This window comes from Trichosurus vulpecula, chromosome 5, assembly GCF_011100635.1.
Source record: "Trichosurus vulpecula isolate mTriVul1 chromosome 5, mTriVul1.pri, whole genome shotgun sequence".
In the NCBI taxonomy this organism is placed as follows: Eukaryota; Metazoa; Chordata; class Mammalia; order Diprotodontia; family Phalangeridae; genus Trichosurus; species Trichosurus vulpecula.
This window is the reverse complement of record NC_050577.1, coordinates 88,437,718-88,462,298: the sequence shown is the minus strand read 5'-3', so window position 1 is coordinate 88,462,298 and position 24,581 is coordinate 88,437,718. Positions and strand designations below refer to the sequence as shown.

General features: G+C 37.8%; 1 protein-coding gene across 3 annotated transcripts in view; it reads left to right on the top strand.

Moving 5' to 3' along the window:
• Positions 1-24,581, top strand: part of RBM33 (RNA binding motif protein 33) — a 182,058-nt gene that overhangs the window by 111,339 nt on the left and 46,138 nt on the right. For all 3 annotated transcript variants that reach the window (XM_036758876.1, XM_036758875.1, XM_036758877.1), the window contains one exon: positions 181-822. In XM_036758876.1, the coding sequence (XP_036614771.1) occupies positions 181-822 (642 nt within the window). The remainder of the gene's footprint in view (positions 1-180; positions 823-24,581) is intronic.

The window sequence follows — 24,581 nt, the reverse complement described above, 5'->3', positions numbered from 1 at the left end:
AAGTTATATTTAAATGGGAAATAAATCCTAGAAAAAATCTTAAAGCAGATTTTAAATGATTTTACACAAATAGTGAATGAAAGTTTGGGAAAGATGTTTTCTTAGTAGTTCTGATTGGTTGTTTGGATTGGTTCACATGTTCTTCACTATATTAACAAAAAATGTGTTTTTCCTGTTTAGTTTCCTGATGAAGATGAAGAAACCAGATTGTATCGTTTAAAGATAGAAGAACAGAAACGTTTAAGAGAAGAAATCTTGAAACAAAAGGAATTACGACGGCAGCAGCAGGCTGGTGCTAGAAAGAGGGAATTACTTGAAAGACTTGCACAACAGCAACAGCAGCCTTATACCCCGCAGCCCCCAGTACAGCAGGAGGAACAAACGTCACTCTCGCCAACTAATGGGAGTCCACTGCTCCCTTATCCTGGTGCACAAGTTAGACAAAATGTAAAAAATAGACTTCTTGTAAAAAAGCAAGACATCACTATTACAAATGTTCAACCCAAAACTTCAAATTTTGTACAAGCTGGTGCTAATTTGCAATACCAAGGACAACCAATGAAACCAATGAAACAGTTGAGACAGAATAGAACAGTACCTCAAACTCAGCCCCAGCCATCTCACAAAGTACTTCAAACAAAGCCTCCTGACATGGATGAATTGCCAACTCCAACACAGACTGCTAGAGTGGCATCAATACAAGGCCAGCCCCAGGAAATGAAACCTGGAGTGAAAAGGACTGTCATGCAGCGGGCAAACAGTGGTAGTGGAGATGGGCCACATGTCAGCTCCAAAGTCAGGGTGATTAAGTTGTCAGGAGGGGTAAGTTTACAAATTGCGTGAGTGTTTCTCTTTGGTTTGGGGTTTCATTTAGCGCAGTTCTAAAATACACAGAGAGCTTTATTGAAGAAAATAAAAAAGTCGAGTGAAACAATTTGCCTGTTATAGTCATATGAATCAGCCTACCTACTTTTAGTTGGTTAAAAAAATTGCTTTTTATCCCAATTCACATTGGGTTGTTTATATTTTGCTTTTGTGTTTTCATGAATATCAATATGCCTAGGATGCACCAGAGAGAAAAATTAATTTGTCATATATTCAGATCCAGTGAGCCCAAAAATTCTTGAAATGTCTTCCAGACTGAAAAGGGGTTAGTATACTTAGGGTCGTCTCATTGTCCTGAACTTCCTTCTCCAGTACACCCCTAAAAACAAACAAACAAGTAAATCATAAGACTGTAGGATCTGTGGACTAAATTGATTTTAATTTATAGGTGATTCAGTCATGGCCTGGGTGGGAAGGGTTATGCTGTTTTTCAAAACTACTATGTATGTCATTTTGACTTTTGAACAGTATTTAGTGATTATTTTCACTATTTTCCTGCTAAGTAGTTCAGAGGGGCTTTTATTTATGGTACCACAAAATAAAATTCCTTTACATATGAAGAATGCCATTATAACAAGTATCTATGTGTATAAAAATTATCTTTGTCCTTTTAGAAGATCCAAAGCAATAGCATTTTTCATTGTACTTCTAGTAAATTTTCTGAAACAAATTCTATCTCTGGGACTTTTCTCCACAAGTCAGGTTCTATAATAAAAATACTTGATTATATATCATTAATGTAAAAAAATAGGAAAGAGCAAGCCAGACTACTCAAAGTTTTTTTTTTTTAAGGAAGCTATTAAATAATTACTTTCAGCTTTTCTTACCTTTTTGAATTGTAAAAATTTGAACTATCCAGATAGAAATTAAATGCCCACACAACATTATAATTAATAAAAAATAAAATAATTCAGAAGTTAGGTTGACATTGCCTTCCTCTTTCTCTTCACTGCATTCAAAGTACTTTTTTTTTTACGAATACTCTAGATATTAACTCTTTCATTTTAGACCCAACAGACTGAAAATGTGTGTGTGTGTGTGTGTGTGTGTGTGTGTGTGTGTGTGCGCGTGTGTATGTTTTAAGTAATGTATGTATCGTAATAAAATGGTAAAATGTTATAATGGAATGTTGCCAAAATTTTTGCAGCCAAATTCAGTGTTCTGTTCACACTTACATTGTAATTCAAAACACTGATGGCTTAATTAATATTTTAAAATTTTGATTATTTTAAGCATTATTTTCTTGGTAAATTTTGAGTTCCAAATCCTCTTCTACCCCTGTATCACGCACTGAGAAGGCAAGCAATATAGTATTAATTATACATGTGATTTATGCAAAATACTTCCATATTAGCTATATTGCTGCTCTTTTCTCCCCTTAATGTTCTGCCCACCACCACCCCTCCCACTACCTCCAGATAAAGGAGAAAATTATATTTCAGTTTGCATGCAGAGTTCATCAGTTCTCTCTCTGGAGGTGGATAGCATTTTTCATCATGAGTTCTTTGGAATTGTCTTGGGTCATTGTATTGATCAGAGTAGCCACATCTTTCACAGTTGGTCTGCATTACAACATTGCTGTTACTATCCACAGTGATTTCCTGGCTCTTCTCCCTTCACTTTGCATCAGTTCACATAGGTCTTGCCATCATTTTTTAATAGCACAATAGTACTCCATCACAATCATATGCCACAATTTGTTTAGCTATTACCCAGTTAATGAGCATCCCCTCAATTTCCAGTTCTTTGCCACCTCAGAAGAAGCTGCTATAAATATTTTTGTACATATAGGTCATTTTCCTTTTTCTTTGATCTCTTTGGGGTACAGACCTAGTGGTAGCATGATAGTTTAATTTAAGAAATACTTACTGAGCACTTACTTTGTGCAAAGCACTGTGTAGAGTACTATGTCAAAAAGATAAGTGGTTCCTGACCTCAAAGAACTTAATAGTTTAGTAGGGAAGTAACTATTCTACAAATATATAACTGTAAAATAAGGCAGTTACAAGCAGAGTAGATACAAGCAAATTCTTGGATAGTGTTGTGTTTCAGAGGGGGAAAGAGATTAAATTGGGGCAAGGGATGGGTTCAGGTGATTTTTTTTCCTGAAGGGAGGCATCATTTTAGCTGCCTTGGAAGGATTGGTGGAATTTTTTAAGAGAAACAAAAAGGGAGGACTCCTGAGCAGAGGGACAAGTTCATAGGAGCAATCTATCAATAAACATTCATTAAGCACTCACTGTATACCAGACACTGTTCTAAGCAATGCAGATACAAAAAGAGGCAAAAGACATCATTGCCCTCAAAGAGCTTATAATCTAATGAGGGAGACTCTATAAACAAGCATATAAAAAGTAAGCTATATACAGGATAAATAGGAAATAATTAACAGAGGAGCAGAGTTGGAGATAGGTATTATTTGTTCATGGAAGAACTAGTGGTCCAGTTTGAATGTAGCTTAGTGGAGTAGTGGAGGCAAGACCAGAAATGTAATTTGGAGTCTTATTATGAAGAATTTGGAATGTTATACTGCAGAATTTAGATAATACTAAGTAGCAAGGAAACATTTAAAATTTTTGAAGAGAACAACAATGTGGTCAGAGGTGTGCTTTTAGATAACTAATTTGGCCACAGAAATAATGGAGGATTCATTAAAAGGGAGAGAAGTCTTCAGAAAAGTCTCCAGGAGGCCATAAATCAGTATAGTATTAAATGGTAAGGGAAGGGTGAAAGTAGAGAGGTTGATAAGATATAATTTCCAGAACATGGTGACTTGGTGTATATGAGGGAGAGAGTATTTATTAAAGATGACTCAAATATTTGAGCATAAGTGATATTTTTTATAGAATTAAGGAAGTTAGAAGGAAGACCTAGTTTGGGGGAAGGACAAATGATGAGTTAATTTGAATTGATTTGTTGAGTTTGAAGTGCCAGTAGGACATCTAGATGGAGATATTCCCCAGACAAGTGTCAGTACAGAACTAGCTGAGCAAAGAGGTCAGAACTAGAAATAGAGATTTGGCAGTTTCCTTTATAGAAGGTCTGGGCATTAACTCAGATCATCAAGTAAATATGGAAATAGAGGAGAAGAGGACAAACAGAGTTTTAGCTAATGATAACATTTAGTGTGCGCAAGAAAGAAAATGAACTACTGAAGGAAAATGAGTAGGAGGAGAGCAAGTCTGGTGCTAAATCATACTAGTCAAGAGAAAAGAGATTTTTCAGGAAGAATAGGATCAAATGCCATATCAGATAACTAGTTCTCTTCTCTAGGAGAAGGAAGACTGTTGTATTTTGATAATTTCTTGAAAGATGATATCTAGGCTTTTTTGATCATGGCATTCAGGTAGTCCAATAATTTTTAAATTATCTCTCCTGGATCTATTTTCCAGGTCAGTGGTTTTTCTGATGAGATATTTTACATTGTCTTCCATTTTTTCATTCCTTTGGTTCTGTTTTATAATAATCTTGATTTCTCATCAAGTCACTAGCTTCCACTTGTTCCAATCTAATTTTTAAGGTAGTATTTTCTTCAGTGGTCTTTTGGACCTCCTTTTCCATTTGGCTAATTCTGCCTTTCAAGGCATTCTTCTCCTCATTGGCTTTTTGGAGCTCTTTTGCCACTTGAGTTAGTCTGTTTTTTAAGGTGTTGTTTTCTTCAGTGTATTTTTCAGCATTTTTTTGGGTCTCCTTTAGCAAGTCATTGACTTGTTTTTCATGGTTTTCTCGCATCCTTCTCATTTCTTTTCCCAATTTTTCCTCTACTTCTCTAACTTGCTTTTCCAAATCCTTTTTGAGCTCTTCCATGGCCTGAGACCAGTTCATGTTTTTCTTGGAGGCTTTTGTTGTAGGCTCTTTGATTTTGTTGACTTCTTCAGGCTGTATGTTTTGGTCTTCTTTGTCACCAAAGTAAGATTCCAGAGTCTGAGACTGAATCTGGGTGCGTTTTCACTGCCTGGCCATATTCCCAACCAACTGACTTGGCCCTTGAGTATTTCAGTGGGGTATGACTGCTTGTAGACTAAAGAGTTCTATGTTCCACGCTTGGGGGGATGCTCCAGCTCTGCCACACCAGCACTCCTCCTTCCCCAAGAACCCCCAACCCGAACTGGACTTAGATATTCAGCAGGCTCTGTACTCCTGCTCTGATCCGCCACTTAATTCCTCCCACCAGGTGGGCCTGGGGCCAGAAGCAACTGCAGCTGTACTTCTGTAGCTGCCCCACCTCCGCTGCCCCTGGGGCGGTAGCTGAACTGGGAACTCCTTCCACTCCTGCAGCTTTTCCCACTAACCTTCTCTGTTGTCTTTGGTGTTTGTGGGTTGAGAAGTCTGGTAACTGCCGCAGCTCACTGATTCAGGGTGCTAGGGCCTGCTCCGCCCGGCTCCTGGTCTGGTTGGTCCATGCCGGCCACGCTGGGCTCTGCTCTGCTCCTCTCCGCTCCCAGCTCCACGCGGTATAGACCTTACCCAGAGACCATCCAGGCTGTCCTGGGCTGGAGACCTGCTTCCCTCTGCTGTTTTGTGGGTTCTGCAGTTCTAGAATTGGTTCAGAGCCATTTTTTATAGGTTTTTGGAGGGATTCCGCTTTTCAGCTGCCATCTTGGCTCCGCCCCCTCAGACTGTTGTATTTTGGCAGGTGAACACTAGATGAAATCATATGATGATATCTTAACTTTAAGTTCTTATTTATAATAAGAAACTCAGAGAATATTAGTGTTTTGGTTTTCCAGGAAAAGTTGTTTTTTCTCATCACAATTTTTTGCTCATGTATAGTCCAGTACTGGTTTACTTTATTTGGGTTATAATTTTAAGAAGTAGAGCAAAGCTGTATTTTATCTACATCTTTTGCCACAAAAGCTCTCATTAAGCATAAGGCTTATTATTTAAACAGAACACTATCTCAGGCACCTTGGAGGAATTAAGAAGCATTCTTCAGTTTTCTTTTATTAAAAACGAGTGTCTCTTTGAATTTTGCTGCTACATTTACTGTAGTATTGGAGGTCATTTTCACAATGAAGGATTCCAAAAGTAACTTGTACAATTTTGTTTATAAAATAAAACCCCAAAGAACCATCTTTATGGAGATAGATTTTCAGTAAAGTGTTATGAATAACAAATTACCTAATATCATTTGATTTTCTCTTATTTTTCTTTGACAATATATTAATTTTTGTATTACTTCCAACATAGATAAAATATTGACTAAGGCAAAATAGGAAAAAGTAATTTCTCTATAAAGAATAATTTTGTGTCCCTCTGAACTACTGTAAGTGGCATTGCCTTCATGACTGTAGTTTATCTTATGGTAGTTTGGGGTTTATTTTAAGGAATCACACTATATAATTGTGTTGATGAAAATGTGCTAATTTTTGAACCTTTGCACATGGACTGCAAACCTGTATCCAAGGGTTATCTTTTATGTTATAAGACTGATGATCCACATGTAATTGCAGTTTAGGATTGGACCTAGTACTCTAGTAAACACCTGACTGGTACTAAGCTGTTGGAAGGATTGCATCATGGTTCTGATACAAAATATTTGAACATTTCAAATATCTGGCTTACTTGTTTAATAATAGCATTCTTTTATTTTTTCACATGCATCTTGTAGCTCACCGTGACCCATCGGTCCCTTAGCACAAAATTAATCATTTCTTATTTTCTATTTATGAGCCTTGCCTATGAAGCAAAGAAGCAATTTTATTTTCCTCACTATATACAAAGCCCGAACTTGCCCTTAATAACTGTAATTGAATTGTACTTTGCATGTAAGAATCTACTTATTTCAGTATTCAGTGTCTAGGAAAAACTTGGAACTTTCTCAGTATACAGTACCTGCCAAGAAATTATACTCTGGTGAATGATCACTATTTTAAAAAATTTCAAGTGTACTCTTCACTTATTTAGTGAGCCAGAATTTTCTTTGAATTCTTGTTCTGGCATCCACATGGGGAAAATCTTACAACTTAATTAGATTGCTACGGATGTAGTTATACTTAATGAGTCAATTATGAATCAAAACAATTCTTATTTTCTGTCCTTAACTGCTCACAGTCAACATTTATAGCTTTGAATTTTATTTAGCTTTTCAGGGTGTGGTGCAGATAATGATTCTTGAGGTTTATTATTTTTGAGTCTTCTGTTTTATCATCTGTAGTGGTGTTAATTCACCTGTGATTTCATTGGTGTAGGTCAGGTTTGGTGAACAAACTCCTTTCTCTTTGTTTTGCTGTATCTTTCTGTCTCTCCCTCCTCTCACCTCTTTTCTCCCTCACTTTTTTCCTCTCTCTTTCCCCTTCTCTACTGCCTCAATATTGCTCTCTCCTCTCAAAAAGGGAACAGTTTCATCATCAATTCTTTCTTTTAATTATACCTACTAACTCCGTTGTTAATATACAAATTATTCTTTAACAAAATCTCTAATACAAAGATGTTGGGATGATATTTCGTAGATGGGATGTGCAGATTAGTTATTTGGTGTTAGGAGATGAGTTTAGGAGGTAAAAAAAAAAATACTTTTTAAACCAAGTATCCTTATTGGTATTATACTTTCAGGAACTATTCAGAAATGAATTTAAAACTATCACTTAAGAGTTCATATAGTATTTTGAAAATATAGACTACCATCTTTTGGGTACAATTAAGTGGACATAACTTCCTGAGATGTCCTAGACACCTTTATAAGTCTATGTCTTTGTTCATGAACTTTGAAATTCTTTTTCTGCTTGTATAATCTTTGATCATTCCATTTTCCCCTCTGCTTTATGACCAACCCTAACTATGTTCTTCATGCTTACTATGACCTTCAGTCCTTCTACCCTTTAGTTCTTTGCCAGGCCTACACTGGCTACATTCTGATCTTCCTCATCTTCATCACTTTAGTGAATCAGTTCGATTCTATGCTATCCTTTCTTCTTAAGTCCCTTGTCCCCTTATCCCATCGCCAGTCTTGCCCTCCCAAACCTTTAAACCCCAGCCTTGGGTTACTCTTACCATCCACTGTGCTTTTCATGTGCTACTAAACAAAACTGGAGAAAATCACGAAACTCTTGGCTTGACTCCACTACAAATTTGTTACGTATGTTACGTTGCAGCAAGTCATTTTTCACCTCTCTAACCATTTCACTGTTCCACTCACCACAGTCTTTTCCAAACCTTTTTTACCTTTCCTCATACTTCTCATGATTCACCTTTCTTTCACCCTGTCACCTGACAATCTTGCCACATACTTCACTGAAAAATTTGAGGCCATTTGTTGAGAGGTCCCTCTCCCCTTCTCATCTCTTGAAAGATGCTTTCTGCCATTATCTCCTCCACTCATTTCTCACATGAAGAGTTAGGCCTTCTTGCCAATTCAAAGCCCTCCACATGCACAAATGATTCCATTCCATCGTATCTTCTAAAGCAGATTGCCTCCTCTATCATTCCCACTCTCTCACTAATCTTTATTCTCTTCCTGTCTTTTGGCTTCCCTGCTGCCTGCAAACATGCCCATGTGTTACCCCATCTTCAGTTAACCCTTAATTAATTCATGTGTCCATGCTAGCTCTTGTCCTATATCCTTTTTGTGGCTAAAAGCTCTCTATAATCAGCCTTCACTTTCTTTCCTCTTCTAATTCTCTTTAGTCTGTCTTCTAACTTCATCATTCAGCTGAAACTGCCATTTTAAAGTTAATAATGATCTCTTAATTTGTTAAATCTAATGGCCTTTCAGTCCTCATCCTTCTTGACGTCTGTAGCCTCTGACAGTCTCAGTCACCCTCTTCTTGATCCTCTCTTCTCTCTAGGTTTTTATGACATTGCTCTGTCTTGGTTCTCCATCCTATCTGGACTACACCTCAGTCTCTTTTGCTGGATATTCATTCAGGTTACATCTACCAGGCTTGGCTATCCCTCTGTCCTGGGCCCAGGCCCTCTTCTCTTTTCCTTTTCTACTACTTGTGGTGATCTCCTCAGCTCCTGTGGATTCAGTTATCTTCTCTACTTATCCAACACTGATCTTTAGTCTTCTACCTCTAACTGGCTGTTGGACATCTTAACCTCAGTATGTACAAAACTGAGCTCATTTTCATTTTCCCCAAACCCTGTCAATTCACTAACTTTCCTATTACTGTTATGGACGTTTCTATTTCCATAATCACCTTGACTTGATATCTAGGTGCTATCCTTTACTCCTTACTCTCCTGCCCCCCTCCCCACCATCAAATCAGTTGCCAAGTCCTTTTGATTCTACAGCATCTATCATATGCACCTCCTTCTCTTCTCTGACGTCGCCGCCACCACCCTGGTGGAGGTTCTTACTGCCTCACCCCTGGACTGCTGCAGTAACTTTGGGTTATTCTCCTTGCCTCAAATTTGTCCCACCCCCAATTCATCTTCCACTCAATGACCAAAGTGCTCTTCCTAAAGCGCAGATCACCTGCTTCTCCCCCCCAGCCCCCATTCAGTCAACTCCAATGTCTTCCTCTTACCTCCAGGATCAAAGAGAAAATTCTCTGGCTTTTAAAGCCCTTCATAATACCCCCCCCCCCACGTGTACTTTTCCAGTATTCTTCCACCTTATTCCTCCTCAGACCCATAATTCCTCCTTGTTTGTTCCTTGCAAAAGGCACTCCATTTTCCTCATGTTTAGAATGTTCTTCATCCTTATCTCTTCTTCCTTTCTTCAAGTCTTAGCTAAAATCACTTCCTCTACAGGAATTCTTTCTTGGTCTTCCATAATTAATGTCTTACCTTTGAGAGATTTTACAATTTATCCTGTCTGTATTGTTTTGTACATGTTATGTGCATATTGTCTACTTCATTAGATTGTAAGCTTCAGAGCAGGGATCTTTTTTGCCTTTATTTATGCCTAGTGCTTAGCACAGTGCCTGGCATGTTTAATAAATGCTCACTGAGTTGACTTTGTGTTACTACTATAGTAAAAAATGAGAAACTGAGAAAAAAATTCCTCTTACTAATTTTCTCTATAATATTTAGAAATCAACTGAAATACTGATTTCCATTTTTATACTAGTTTCCTCTAAAGGATAGTTAGCCCAGTAAAGATAAAGCAGTCTGTGTTGATGGTGCTTCTACCTGACAATTACTGTTGGTTTTCTGTTGTGGTTATAGCAGCCTCTTATCTATAAAATTAAGGGTGTTATACCTCTTAGTTCCCTGCAAGCTTTAAATCTATGATAACTATAATCTTAACTCAAAATCGGGTCACCTGGCTTTTAGTACAGAGGTTCCCAACCTTTTTCAGTTCCCATATCCCTGGGCTTTTAGTAACCCTTTCCTCACCACATCTTCATTAAAAAAGGAAATACATTTTAGAGTTTACCTTGCATATACATATAAATAGAATTGATTAATTTTTCATAAAGTAAGCTTTATTTAATGCATAATATGTTCTAGTATCATAAAGTTGTTAAATGTATTATAGAGCTTAGTCACGTTAGTGAGACTCTTAATTATAGACAAAGTTGTCTACTGACGGTTTTCTTTTCTGTATAGTTTTTGAAAGAAATAACAACATAATTCTGCTTAGCCTCCAAGTTGTTTCTTGTTTTAAATTTGATTGAGAATAGATCTGAGAACTTATTCAGAGAGATAAGCTTCCTAAGCTTAAAGCCTTGTGTGAACATGTATTTCAGGGTACACCAAAGATTTTTGTACCTCTTGTAGACTGGAGATGAATTTGGAGTTTCTAGTTATTTGTGAAGATCATTTAGCTCATCTTCACTGGGTTGTTGTCACTGACTTGTTCTAGTAACCCAGCTTAGTATGAAAAGAATTTCATTTTCTAGTCTCATTTGATTTGGGGCATTTAGAATTATTTCTTAAACTAACTTAAATTTTTTTTTCAGATGCTCCATAACTCTCCTTCTCTTTCCTCCCTCCTATTCCCCTTCCCTCTCTAATCCACAGATTTTGTCACTAATGTTACTAGTTGTTTATCAAATAGTTTTCAGGCCTCCTTGGCAAGCTTCTTATACCTCCCTGGGGTATCACATGGTCTAGGTTAGAAACCCTTGCTATCACGGCTAGAACTGGACTTGGAGTTAGAAAGACTTCATTCCTGCCTTAGATGCTTACTAGATATGTGACCGTGAGCAAGTGACTTAACTCCTCTTAGCCTTAGCTTCCTCATCTGTCAGATGATGATAATAATATACCTACTTCACAGTCCTGTTGACAGTCAAATGAGATAACATATGTAAAGTTCTTTTCAAACCATAAAGCACTCCATAGTTATTTATTAACTCCAGGCACTGGCAATGTAGCCTTTCTAATCCTGGAGCATACCACCACCACCACTACTACTTCTCTTCCCTTCTTTGTCCCACTACCACCTTCACCTCCCCACCCCCAAAGAAGGAAGGACGAAGAACAACAACTAGTAGGACAGTTCAAGGCTTAGTTCAGTAATTGTAAATACAAGAATTGAATGGAGTCTGTTTTTTGAGGGAAAAAAAAATCTCAAGAAAATAATGTTTCTTACATAGGACAGTTACAGAAAGGAAACTTGGTTTTTGTTAGCTCAAATTATATTTTAAAAATAGAAGGAATTTATAATTAAAAAAAACTCCATTGTAAAATACTTTTGTCAACCCCTAATCTGTCTCCTATGTAAATTAGTTTTTCTTAAAGCTGAATAAATTTACATGAGAATTTAGTATATGGCCTCTTTTAATATAACTGAATGAATAGAAATGTTCCCCATCAAATTTAGGACATTAAATAGAAGTCTCACAGCAATAGTACTGGATTTGGACATCAGATCTGGTTTCACAAACTACTTCTGCTATATATTTAATTCAGTAGAAGCTGCATGGTGTACTGGGCCATGGTGCTGAAGCGGAATTCAAGAAGATCTGGATTCGTATCCAGCTGATGTTAGCCAAGTGCCTATTCAACTCTCTCAGTTAGAGCACTGTCTATTATGATTGAGTTCGTATGTATTGTTGGAAGGAGTTGTCACATCAGGATGACATCATGATTAGGGGCTAGTTGCCTCTTCATCTATTTAGGCAGATGTTGGACTAGATGCTCCTTGAATCTCTGCACTGTCCTTAATATCCTATGATCTTATCTTTATGTTCCTGTGTAAATTAGAACAGGAATAATTCTAAATAAAAGTGGCTGATTTTAGAAATATGACTTCATATCAGTGATTTCTTTTAAATACCTACGCAGCATGGGTAAAGAATATAAGATGTTTAGTATCAGTTTGGTAGCTTTTAGCTTTATTTATCTTAATCTTCTTTTGTGGTGTTAAAAACCGGTGTGCCCTGAGAGTTTCAAACATAGTTTATATTTTTGAGTGAAGACAGAATAAATTGTTCACCTACAGTAAATTTTTTTCATTTTCTTGCCCCTCTGAAATGCCTGCCTATACTTTTTCCTGAAAAATTAAAGCAGTTGTTGAAATTGTGCTGTTTTCCTGTGATGAAGGTAATGAATTTTTTAATGATTTGGCAGGAAACTAAATAAAATGTTAGTTTATTCCATTAGTTTCACAGAGAAAAAAGAAGTGCAGAGTGTCCCAGCAGGAGAGCAAGCTGTCCTATTTTGATGCTGTGCTTTATGTTGAAAGCTGTCAAAACTCGGCAAGCCCAAGGTCCCAGTTCATTTATGTGACTGTAGTGTTGAGAATTAGTTCATTTATAGATGGTTAAATGAAAGTTATCAAGTAGCAACCTCTACTGACATCTCTTCCTTCATTTCCCCCTTCCTTTCCTACTTAAAAGTGAGCCCCAGATTTACTTAATACACCTTCAGTCCTGTTGCATTCAACCCCAAAGGGACTGTTTAGATTCTTTTTGTACTGCAGATTTGCTAGATCAAAAATTGCCTAAAATAAATGGGCCATTGACCTTTTCTGTTGTATCAATGTTTTCTGTTTGATTGTTTTTACTAGAATTTTAATTTAATTACTTTTCTCTTCATTCCTTATTCTGTCAAAGAAGTAAGATTTTTGAAGAGTTGGATTTATTATTTTTTATTTCTAGGATTTGTTAGTACCAACACAAGAGGATGCTAATCCTATTAGTTTTTTAGTAGTTGCTGGAGCTTTAAAGAATATCTGGGCAAAATTTCTTATGTTGTTGATGAACTTTAGCTCTTAAGAAATCAGACAACTTTCTTAAGGTTGCAGAGTGGCTCTACATTGTTTCTTTCTAATTTCCATTTTTAAATGTTTAAGTTCCTAAAGGTCAGGTACTCTTTTTGTTTTTATGTCCCCAACACTTCTCACTTAGTAGGTGCTTAATAAAAGTGGATTTGAATTGAATGTGAATAGTGAGCAATATTTAGACCTTTTCAAATGACTGGTGTCATAGACTTTTCCATATCTGTGTCATCCGTGTTAATGTGATAATTCTGGTAAATTCTTTGTCCACATAAATAAAGACATCTCTTTATCTGGTACCATAGTAATAGAAACAAGAACTAGCTTGGCTGAGACTGATATTAGTGGTCTTAGGAGTCAGATTGTTTCTGAACAGCCTTATTAAGATTCATTAGTTTTGGCAGCTATTGAGTGTTTATTGTCCGTTGTAACACGTAATTTGGCCATTCAGCATGATGTTTTTATTTTACCTCCGAATTGCTATGTAGTATTCATACCAGTAGCTGAGTCTTTCCAAGTGGACTTTATTCTTGTGCTTAAGTGACTATTGCTGGTCAGAAATCTGCTTAGCTTCCATGCTTGTTGGTTGCTGCTATTCAAAAGAAAGACAACTTGTACGGGGATATAGCTCCTGTTTCTTTTGGCGTTGAGCTCAGAGAGAACTTTGGTTTGAAAAGCAACATTATTATGAATGGTGACAGGGGTGAGGTGAAGTGGAGGGGAGGTGGGGTAAAAACTGCTACATCATCAGGTGAACTAGACTGCAGGGGTGGGGAACCTGTGGCTTTGAGGCCACATGTGGGTATGGCTGTCTGGGGCCTTGGATGCAGCCTTTTGACTGGGTCCAAGTTCCCCATCTCTGAACTAGAGGAAAGTAGAAAAGAATATCTCTTATAGTGAACTGTTATAACAATATAGTAACGATAATTAAAGATGTGGTTGTCTCTTACTTGACAAGATGGCTATTTATTCATCTCTGTATAGTAGTACCCAGTTTAAAAGAGAACAGATAATTGCCTGTAGAGTCTTGTAACCACGCTTCACACTTATGTCATTGAAAACTCACTTCATAGCCAGGAACTCGTTTGTAGATTGAAGTCTCATTGTTAATCAGTCTTCTACTAGCAGGTGCCAGGGGCTTATGGTGACCATTTCCTGCTAGTATAAAACTTCTCTCAAGCTCTTTGGTTGTCCTCAGTGTGAATCACAGAGGGCTTGCTTGTGTTTGTCATAGCCAATCCTGATGCAAGTGTAGAACAATTGACCAAGTCTACAAAGGCCTGCTCACATTTCTGTCCCTAAAACACTGGACCATTCAGGCTGCTAAACCCTTTTGCCCATCTACTTTGGGTCCTTTTTAGCTATACTCACAAAGGAATTCTTAGAGGCTTAGTGGTGATGGCATACTTCTTCACATGTTTTCAATAGCAATTACCAAATTATAGAAAAACTCTTGAAAATTCTTTGGATATGACCAGGGGAGGAGTGCTGTACTTTCTTTGGGTTAGTACTCACTGCAGAAGTGAATCAATGGAAAGAATACTACATCAAGAGATATTCCCAAAACTAGTGGTGTGCCTGTTGAACATGCTACTTAATGTCTGAACCTGCGTTTCCTCTTCTTTAAAAATAGCTCTGAAATTTTATCATTCTGTGATTTTAACGAAATATTATTTCAGTGGGTTGTTGTCTATAATGAAAATCTATGATGATATTTGTTGTGATGGTATGTGACCCAGGTAGAAGGAACAGTTTATCTTTTCAGAACTTACCAGTATCAGCCAACCTTTTCTATTTCCCTCTGATCACAACAGAAGTAGTATTCCTATTTATAATTAAGGCTGATCCGTTCACCTGTTATTTAATCCTGTTTCCTCTCATATCTTCCAGGAACTTGTCCTGACAACTATCCTTCTCATTTACTTTCCCCCTCCCATTCATTTTTACTCTCTTCTTTGTCACTGTTTTTTCCCTAACAGCCTATAAACATGCATAGGTATTCACAGTCCAAAATAAGTTTCCGTTAACCCCTTCTTCCTGTCTAACTACCTTTTCCCTTCTCTACCAGACTTTTGAAAAAAGTTTTTCTGCACCCAGTGCTACCACTTTTTCAGTATTCACTCCTTAACTGTTTCCAATCTGGCTAAACTCCTGCTGTGCTGCTGAAAGGACTCTGAGTCTTAGAGTTCACCAGTGGCCTACTAATGACAAAATTCAGTGGCTCTTTTTCAGTCCTGATGACCCTTGACCTCAAAGAACTAAAAGAACCCTCAGAGGCCATTTAGTAGAATCCCTTTTATAACTAATCCAAGAAATGTTGATTTAGACTTTGAGTGAAGATTATAGAGAACCCACTGCCTTCTGCTCCAGTCCATTCCATTTCTGAAATCCTAAAGGAAGTTTTCCTTTACATTTGGATAAAATATGTTTCTCTGTAGCTTCCACCCTAAGTTCCACCTTCTGGGGCTAAGAAGAACACATATAATCCCTCTTTCCTTTCAAAACTTGAAAGTAGCTGTCAGTGCCCCCTCCTATATGCTCCCCTGCAAAATGTTGTTTTCAAAACTCAGCATAATAGTTGGACCAGGGCAGAATCGAATGAGACTATCACTTCCCTTGTTCTGAATATGATGCCCTTGATGCAACGTAAGGTCGTGCTAGTGTTTTTCTTTTTTAATTTCCCTTTCACACTGTTGATGCACGTTGAGCTTCCAGTCCACTGACAATCACAGATATTTTTTATATAACTACATCTGCTCGGTCTTGAACTTGTAAAGTTGAATTTTTGATCCATTGCCGGACTTTATATTTATGCCTATTAAATTTCATCTGAATAATTCCTGTTTATTTTTCTCACCTGTGAAGGTCTTTGCTTTGTCATCCACCATCTTAGCCATTCTTTTAGCTTTGTTTTTTGTTGATATGATGAGCATACTAGCCCATCACCTTTGTCCTAGTCGTTAACAAAACTGTTGAACAGCACAGGAGCTCGGACAGGTTCCTGTAGCATTCTACTACATAGGAATAAATCATTTAACTAGTTTCAAATCAAACTAACTTTATTTTTCTCTAGTTCATCTCCCATATATACACAAGGATAGCATAAAGAATGTTCAGATAATTTGCTGAAATCTTGGAAGACTGCGTCTGCAGCATTCCCCTGATCTATCATCTTAGTAATCCTGCCAAAAAATAAATGAGGTTTGTCTGGCATGACTTGTTTTTGATTAAGCCATGCTGGCTTTTAGCAGTCACCACTTCCCTTTCTAAATTTGTATGTAACTTCTCTTTAATAATGCATTCTAGAATTTTTCCAGGAATTGAAAACAAATGCAGATCGTTTGAAAAATCAGAATATTTTAACTGGACCTCTGTATACCTCCCTTGTTCTCTGTGATCTTTGAATCCTGGCTTTGACAGTGGCTCAGCAATTAAATTGCACAGTTCTTTCAGTACAGAACTCTCTACGACATTTACTGATGTCGGCCTCCTGCCTCTACTCTCTCCTTACCCTTTCCTCCCTCCTCCATAGTGTCATCTTTCTTGGAAGTCTTTCTTCAACTTCTCTAGAAGCTCCTCAGGCTCCTCACAATCTTTAACAAGTCCTTTCCTCCAAAGGTGGGTGTGCCTCAAGACAGTCTTTTCTTGTCCATTTCTATTTTCCTTGCAAGCCTACTACATTCCTATGTTTTCAGTTGTCACATTTAACAGATGGTGCCCAAATCTTTATCTTCATCCCTTACTTCTCTTCAGAGCCTCCCGCTTCTCCAATGCTCTACAACATATTTCTGCTTGTATGTTCCACAAGCACTTCAAACTCAACATGGCCCAAGCCACAATTACTAAATCTCTTCACCTAAACCTGCTGTTCTTCCAGTTTCCCCTGTTCACTCTTTCCTATCTCCCACCTAACATGTTCAGTCAATTATCAGTCTTGTTTATTCAACCTTTACAGTATTTCTAACATCTTCCTCATTCTCAGCTACTAACAGACAGACACAGGATCTCATTACTATCCTGGCAAACTCTTGTAGCAGCCTCCTAATACTCTTGCCTGTACTGTTTTGCATTCTTCAGACCAGAATAATTCTTCTTTATGCATAGATCTGATCATGTCATTCACCTCAAAAATCCCCATTGATTTCCTATTGCCTGATAACCAAAGTTCAGACATCTTTGCTTGGCTTTCTCAGATCCCTTCATAATCTAGTGCCACTCTACTGTCCTAGCATTGTCTCATAGTACTCCCCAGAATAGGGCTTTGTCGTAGTCACCCTTGGTCCTGGAACGTGCCTTGAAATATACTGCCTGTACCTGTAGTTGATAACAAGCATATGTTAGGCACCTGCTAGATGCTGGGCATTGTTTTAGGTGCTAGGAATACAGAGACAAAGAAAACAGACCCTTCAAGGGACCATACATTCTGGTATAGAAGATCTCATAAACATATGTAGATGTAGGTGAGGTGGGGAACCTGCAGCCTTGAGGCCACATGTGGCCCTCTAGGTCCTCAAGTGTGCTCTTTGATTGAATCCAAACTTTACAGAACAAATCCCTTTAATAAAAGGATATGTTCTGTAAAACTTGGACTCAGTCAAAAGGCTGCATCCTAAGACAACTAAAAGGCCACATGTGGCCTTGCGGCCACAGGTTCCCCACCCCTGGAGAGGATGCAGGGTGATTTGTCAGAAGGAGAGTACTACTAGCAGCTGAAGGGATCAGAAAAGGCTTCATGTAGATCAGGGCTGTCCAACCTTAGCTTTTTATTGAAACAATAGACAATATATTTTGATTTGCCATTTTAATGAGAACTCTGTGGTAGCGAGGCTTCATTTACTATAAAGCATTTATGTAAATTTCTATGCTTGTAGGTGGGCTGCATAAATTGCACTGTGGGCCACATTTTGGATAGCCCTGATTTAGATGACAGAGCTTGAGTCGACTCCTGAAGGAACCTAGGATTTCTAAAAGGTGTGATTGAAGGAGGAAGTATGTTCTAGGCATTGGGAATAGCTAGTACAAACACATGGAGATGGGAATGGAGTGCCATGGAGGACGAGCAGTAGAAAAGCCTTATTGTCTAGAGTACATGAAAGGGAGTGATATGTAATAAGGCTGGAAAGTTTATTTGGGCCCAAGTTTTGAAGAGCTTTAAATGACAAGAGAATTTTGATCCAGGAGGGATCCATTGAAGTTTATTGAGTATGCAGTTATGTGGTCATGATGGTACTTTAGGATAATCACTTTGGCAGCTGTGTGAAGGATGGAGTGGAGAGAGACTTAAGGGAAGGAGGACAGTTGAGTGACTTGCACTGATCCAGATGAAAGGTGATGAGGCCTTGAAATAGGGTGGGGACTATGTGAGTGGGAAGAAAGGGATAGATTAAAAACATCTTGAGGAGATAGAAACTATAAGGCTTGGTAACTGACAGGTGAGGGGAATAAGAGGACTTGGAGATGACACTGAAGTTGGAAACTTGAATGATAGAAACAGTGGTAGTTCCCCAGCAATAAAGAAAGGTTAGAAGAAGCATGGTTTTAGGGGAAAACATCCTCTTTTGAAATGCCTTTGGGACTGTCATTTGGAAATATCAAACAGGCAGTTAGTTCATGATGCAAGGAGAAAAAGCAGGCCTGCATATTATAGATTTGGGAGTTACCTGTGTAGTGACAGTTACACCAGTGGGAGCACTGATCAAATCACCAGATGAGAGAGTATAGAGGGAAGACCTAGGACTGAGCTCTGGGGTATTTTCACATTGAACATGCTGTTCCCTGGGCTTAGAATGGCCTTCCTTCGCCCTTTACACCTATACATATTACTTGGCTTTGTTTTAAACCAGATTTGTCAGTGTAGGGAGCTCCCAGTGAGCAACAAGAATTGACTTGCCACGCGTGTGTGTGTTAGAGGCCGGGATCTGAACTCAGATCATCTGCTCAGAGAATACTTCTGTTTCTGCTGTCACAAGTGTCAAACTTCAGGGCCTAGGCAGCAAGCAGCCCCAACACTTCCCAGTGCTGCCCAAACCAGATTAAAATGTGAATCAGAAATACTTAACAAGCTAAATAAAAATTCAACATAGTTATCTTTGTTGTCTCATCCTGTAGACCTCATGGAGGCATGGTATATTTCCCAAATTTTGTGTCTCTTCAGGGTTTTGCACACAGATGTTTTAACAAATATTTCTCTTATTTGAATTTGCACTGTTTTATCTGTTCTTCATAAAAATTTGTTTATAATCTTCTACTGGCCATGAATAATTCAGAATTGAAGTTGAAAGCTTTGTTTATGAAAAACCTCTCCAAGTAGTTGCCATAGATCAGATGAAAGTACTTGGATAGAAACAGTATTCTGTTGTGTTACTTTATAGACAAGAAAAAGATAGTGTCTCTCTTCTTAGAAGTGTACAGTAATAGTGAGTGGAATTTAGGCTTCTAGAAAATCAGCTCATTCTTTTTCCTAAGTATCCAGAAGGAGGAGTCAGCATGATAGGAAACTTCAGTGTGTAATTTTATTTTTAAATGTTGAGAGTCACAGAATAAGAAGTCTCTGTTAGTGAGTTGTGTGTGTAGTGTTATGGCTCAATGACCCTCCAGCAAAGTTGTAAGGCTTTGTAATTATCTAGAGAAAACTCTTTAGTGAACCACTGACTGGACGGTGTCTCCCTTTTCTCCATAGTTCCAGGGGTTGCTCTGGGGATCCAGGTGCAAGTGAGTAAGGTCTTGGGCATGACTGGGAAAGTTTTCATCAGTCAAAAGTAACCTTAGGACTTAGAGTATATTTAGAAGTAAAACCAGGTCAAAATTTAGGATTGATTGGCTTTCCTGAGCCCATTTTGGAGTAACCTTGAAATGAACCCATTCCTGCGGCCCCCCTTAAATCTGGACTTGCCTAAACTAAGATTCTTAAACAAACTTTATGAAGAACAGACAAAATAGTGCAAATTCAAGTAAGAGAAATATTTATGTGCAAAACCCTGTGCTGGAAGAGACATAAAATTTGGAAAATAGACCATGCCTTCATGAAGTTTACCTTCCACAGGATGAGACAACAAAGATAGCTATAATTAGAATAATATTTAATAAGTGCATTAGAAAGGAGCCAAACCAGGTGAGGAGCCGTGGCACCCCCCCCCCCCCCCAACAGATAACAAAGGTCAAGGACAAGCCTAGCCACCTTTTCAGCTTGCAGTAGAACCTGTCAGAGCAGGGCAGAAACGTTTTGCAGAAGTTAAATTAGGAAATCTAGTTCACAGAGGAAAGTTTACAGGGAACACAGGGGAGCAAGAATCTTGTACGAAATTGCATTACTTCAAGATTCTAACAATCAGGTAGAAAGTGGGAGAATTGTTAGAGGTTACATAGTTTGGCATGGCAATGATTGTGATCAGGGAAAGGGAATGTAATAAAGTCAGAACTGAGACCTAAGGCACAGGACAGAAATGGCATGATAATAAAAAATGCAGGCAAGAGGAGAAATTTGGCAGAAGAGTAAGGGGTTTTTGTTTATGTTTTATTAGAAAATAATAGATTTCATTTTAACTGATATTTCAGCTTCCTACCCTGCCAAACTTTCCCAGAGCTGAGAGTCACAAAATTGACTAATTGGAATATGACCACCTTTCTTTTTCTCCTTCCCCATTAGAGAGATGCTGTTTACGTTCATTGTTTTTTGAGTCCTGTCTGACTCTTCGTGACTTCATTTGGGGTTTCCTTGGAAAGATGCTGGAGTAGTTTGCCATTTCATTCTCCAACTTCATTTTACAGAAACTAAGCCAAACAGGGTGAAGCAACTTGCCCAGGGTCACACAGCTAGTAAGTGTCTGAGCCTGGATTTCAGTTTAGGAAGATGAGTCTTCCTGCCCCCAGGCCCAGAGCTCCATGCACTATGGCGCCACCTAGCTGCACCTAGGTGCTAATAAGTGCTAAAATGGCTAAAAGGCAGGGGTGGGGGGGATGGGATATTGATAATGCTAGATAGGCCCTGAATAAGGGATATAACTTATTGAGAAGGAAGCATTTTTATATTTAAATGTTATCAGGGTTCTCTGATTAATGATTAGTGAGCACCTAAAAGATTCCAGGTTTTTAAATTAGGCATATAGCCTCCCTATTTAGGAATACAGGTGAAGGTAAGTTGTAAAAGAATGAGAATATTCATATTTGCTCTTCAGTATCCCACATAAAAGAATTCTGTATCTACCCTCCCAGTTAATCTGCCAGGAATAGAAGCTATTGGAGCATAGTGTGGTCTGTTCCCTCTGATGTATCAGTTGTTGGTGATATGAAGCACAATATTAGATCTACCTCTGTACTCCACCCCTTGCTGATCATCTTAACTGCTTTAAAAACTGTACCTAAGGATAGCTTCCGTGGATCCTATATTTCTTACCTTATAAGCAAGGTCTATCTGAGAGTTATTCCTTTCTGCATTTTCAATGTGCCAGAGATGTCCCATAGGTGTAGTGTCCAGGAGTCTCCCACAGAACCATAGGATTCTTCATTAGTCCAAGTCTCCTTCCTGTACTGGCAAAATGTGTTGTAGAGAAGAGAAAATTCTGTAGTTCTGATTTCATGTAGGTGAAATTCACTGGTTTGTACTTTACTAACTAGGTTTTGCTGTATTTCAGACCCAGTTAGACCTTTGGAAAATGTGCATGTGTGATTACAGAAATCATATTTTACCCTACCACCCCTCCCTCTTTCATCAAAGGGCACCATCATTATTCTGTTTACCCAGGTTCACAAATTTGGAGTTATACTCAGTTCCTCATTTCACTCACCTCATATGTCTAATTTCTTGACTATACCCTCTTCTCTCCCCTACCCAGCCACCATCTTTGTTCAAGGCCTCATATTTCACCAGCACTATTGCAAGAGCCATCTAATTGGTCTCCTTGTTTCAATCTATGTCTCACTCCATTCTAAACACCACAGAGCTACCAAAGTGAATTTTCCTAAAACATGGATCTGACCATGTCACTGCCCTATTCAAAATCCAATGGATCCCTTGTACCTTTTGGAACATGTATAAACTCCTCTCTTGGTAGTCATTCAACAGCAAGTCAGTCAACAGGCATTTATTAAGCACCAACAATAGCCAGACTCTTTTCTGATCTCTGTAGATACAAAGAAAGTTAAAAAAAAAAACTATTTAAGGCTCTTCATCACCTTGCTTCATCCTACTTTTTTCCAGCTTTAATACACATTTCTTCCATCCATATCCCTCCTTTCCAGCCAGATTTGGCCTTTTTGCTATTCTTCATACACAGCTCTCCATCTTTCAACTTTCTACCTTTGTACTGACTATCCCTATTCCTTTAATTCACTTCCTTATTATCATCTTCGTCGAAGGGGAATCCCTGCTTTTCAAGACTCAGCTCAGATATCACCTTTTATGAGATGACTTTGTTATTCACACTCCCCTCCCCAGGTCTTTTCTGCCAAGGTTGCCTTGTCTCTGCTTCATGTGTTCTGTATGTAGCTATAGATGTTCATGTTGTCTTCTCTCTTAGACTATAGTCTTTTTGAGGGTGAAACCTGTTTCTCTTTCTGTTAATTCTGAGTGCCTGGTACAATGCTTGCCTCACATAATGGGAGCCTAATAAATGTCTTTCAATTGATTGTTCACTATAAAATAAGTCAGAATCACATGACCTATTGATTAGTGATAGATATTCCTGCATAAATGATAGCCCGTTAGCCTTACTATGAGAGCAGAAGAGTGCCTCCATATTCAGCTACTCATGAAGTTTTTGAAGTGTTGTCTATTAACTTTTATATCTCTTGTCTAAATTAATTTTGAGTAGAACCATCATAATTTTTTGGAAAGTGTTAGACATTTTATTCAGTATTTGATATGTGAAAAATTATGTTTCAGAGAGTATTCTAAGCTTTGAGTTATAATTTTAGCTCTTTGATGGTCTTATCTTATACTCTGTTGAAATAGCACATTTAAAGGATTAATCAACCCAAGTGATAGGGAAAGGCTTTGTTTCTTTTGTTTTTTTTCCCTGCTTAAAATAGTACTTTAAAAAGAGAAAATAGTATAAATTTGTTTTTATAATTTAGGTGCTTCATACAGCACACATCTAATTTATTTCTGTCAGAATTTTAAATTAGCTTTATAAAGATTACACAGATAGACCAGCATTGTCATAGTTAATAGAAACCTGTTCAGTGAGGTCTGTGGGCTTCAAGATCAGTAACAGTGCCAATGACAGTGAAATATGGCCTTATCGAAAGGAGAATTCATAAGAGGCTGCCCTGGGACACTACACCACTGTCCTTCTGTGTATCCTGACAATGTTATCTGTCCTCTCAGTACGGAGTATCAAATGTCTGTCATGAGTACAGAAATTAATTTAATGTCACCTGAAGACATGCAATTAATCTTTTAGAGGTTTTCATAATACCTTTACAGAAAGAGTTGCCAGTTTGGCGGATTTGGATTTTGGGGTTTAGCAGAAGATAAGGAAAATTAATTTTTCATCAGGGTTAATACAAGCTAGCAGGGCCACAAAGGCTGAGAAAAATGGTTGGGGAATTTGTCAAGTGTTGTCACTCTAGAATAATGCTGCTTAACGTCTGATAGGTATAATCAAGAGTTGAGATTTCTATAGAGAAGGATTAATCAATTTGCCCACTACTGAATGCAAGTCAGTGATATCACTCCTTCATGGGGTTTAAGAATGGAAATAAGATTTGATCTGTCAAATTGTAGGAAGTGCTGACACTATCAATAGGCATTTTTATCTATACATTTAAAGCATTTGTTATAAATAAATTTGTCCTGCTAATGTTGATGGCAAACAAACCATCTCTTTGTAAGATTTGTTCATGATGTAACTGATAAAAGAATACTATCAGCTTACTAAAGTCATTTCTGCTTTTAAAAACAATAGCACCTCTCCTTGCCCCCCAATAAGATTTATTGTTGTTTTCACAGCTCATTAAAGGGTCATCATTTCTGAAAGATAAATCTGGTTTAGTAGAAGGGAAGATAAACCTCTCTTCCAGGGGAAAGAGGAGTACTGCTACTCTAATTATGAACAAGCATATGGCATTTTATGAAATGCAGTTTTCTTGTATAACCTCTTGTGAAGACTGTGAATTTGGAGCATTTTCCATATTAGAGAGACTTATTCTTTCCCTATATTAAGAATTCAAAGCAAACCTGTTAATTTATTTTAAATGTGAATTGTAAACCCCAAAGGATTAGTATCTTGAGGTCACTTCCAATATTCATTGGGTATTCTATATTGACCATATATAGAAGATCCACAAACATATTTGAGCCATGTCTATTAAAGTACACTTCATCATTCACACTTTCAGGTTTCGAATAATTCAGCTAGAAAAATAAATTGTGTGCTCTTAATGTACACTGGTGATGTGCTGGTGGTGAGTGACATGCAAAGTCAGGCCTCAAATCAGGTTTTTCATTGGAAAGTTGGAAGTCTACTATTAGACAACTTAATGTTGTATGCAAAACATAACTGATATTTTGCTACTTGGTAGTCTTAAAAAATAACTTGATAACCATTCGTATTAAATGAAAAAGTACCATATAACAACAGAA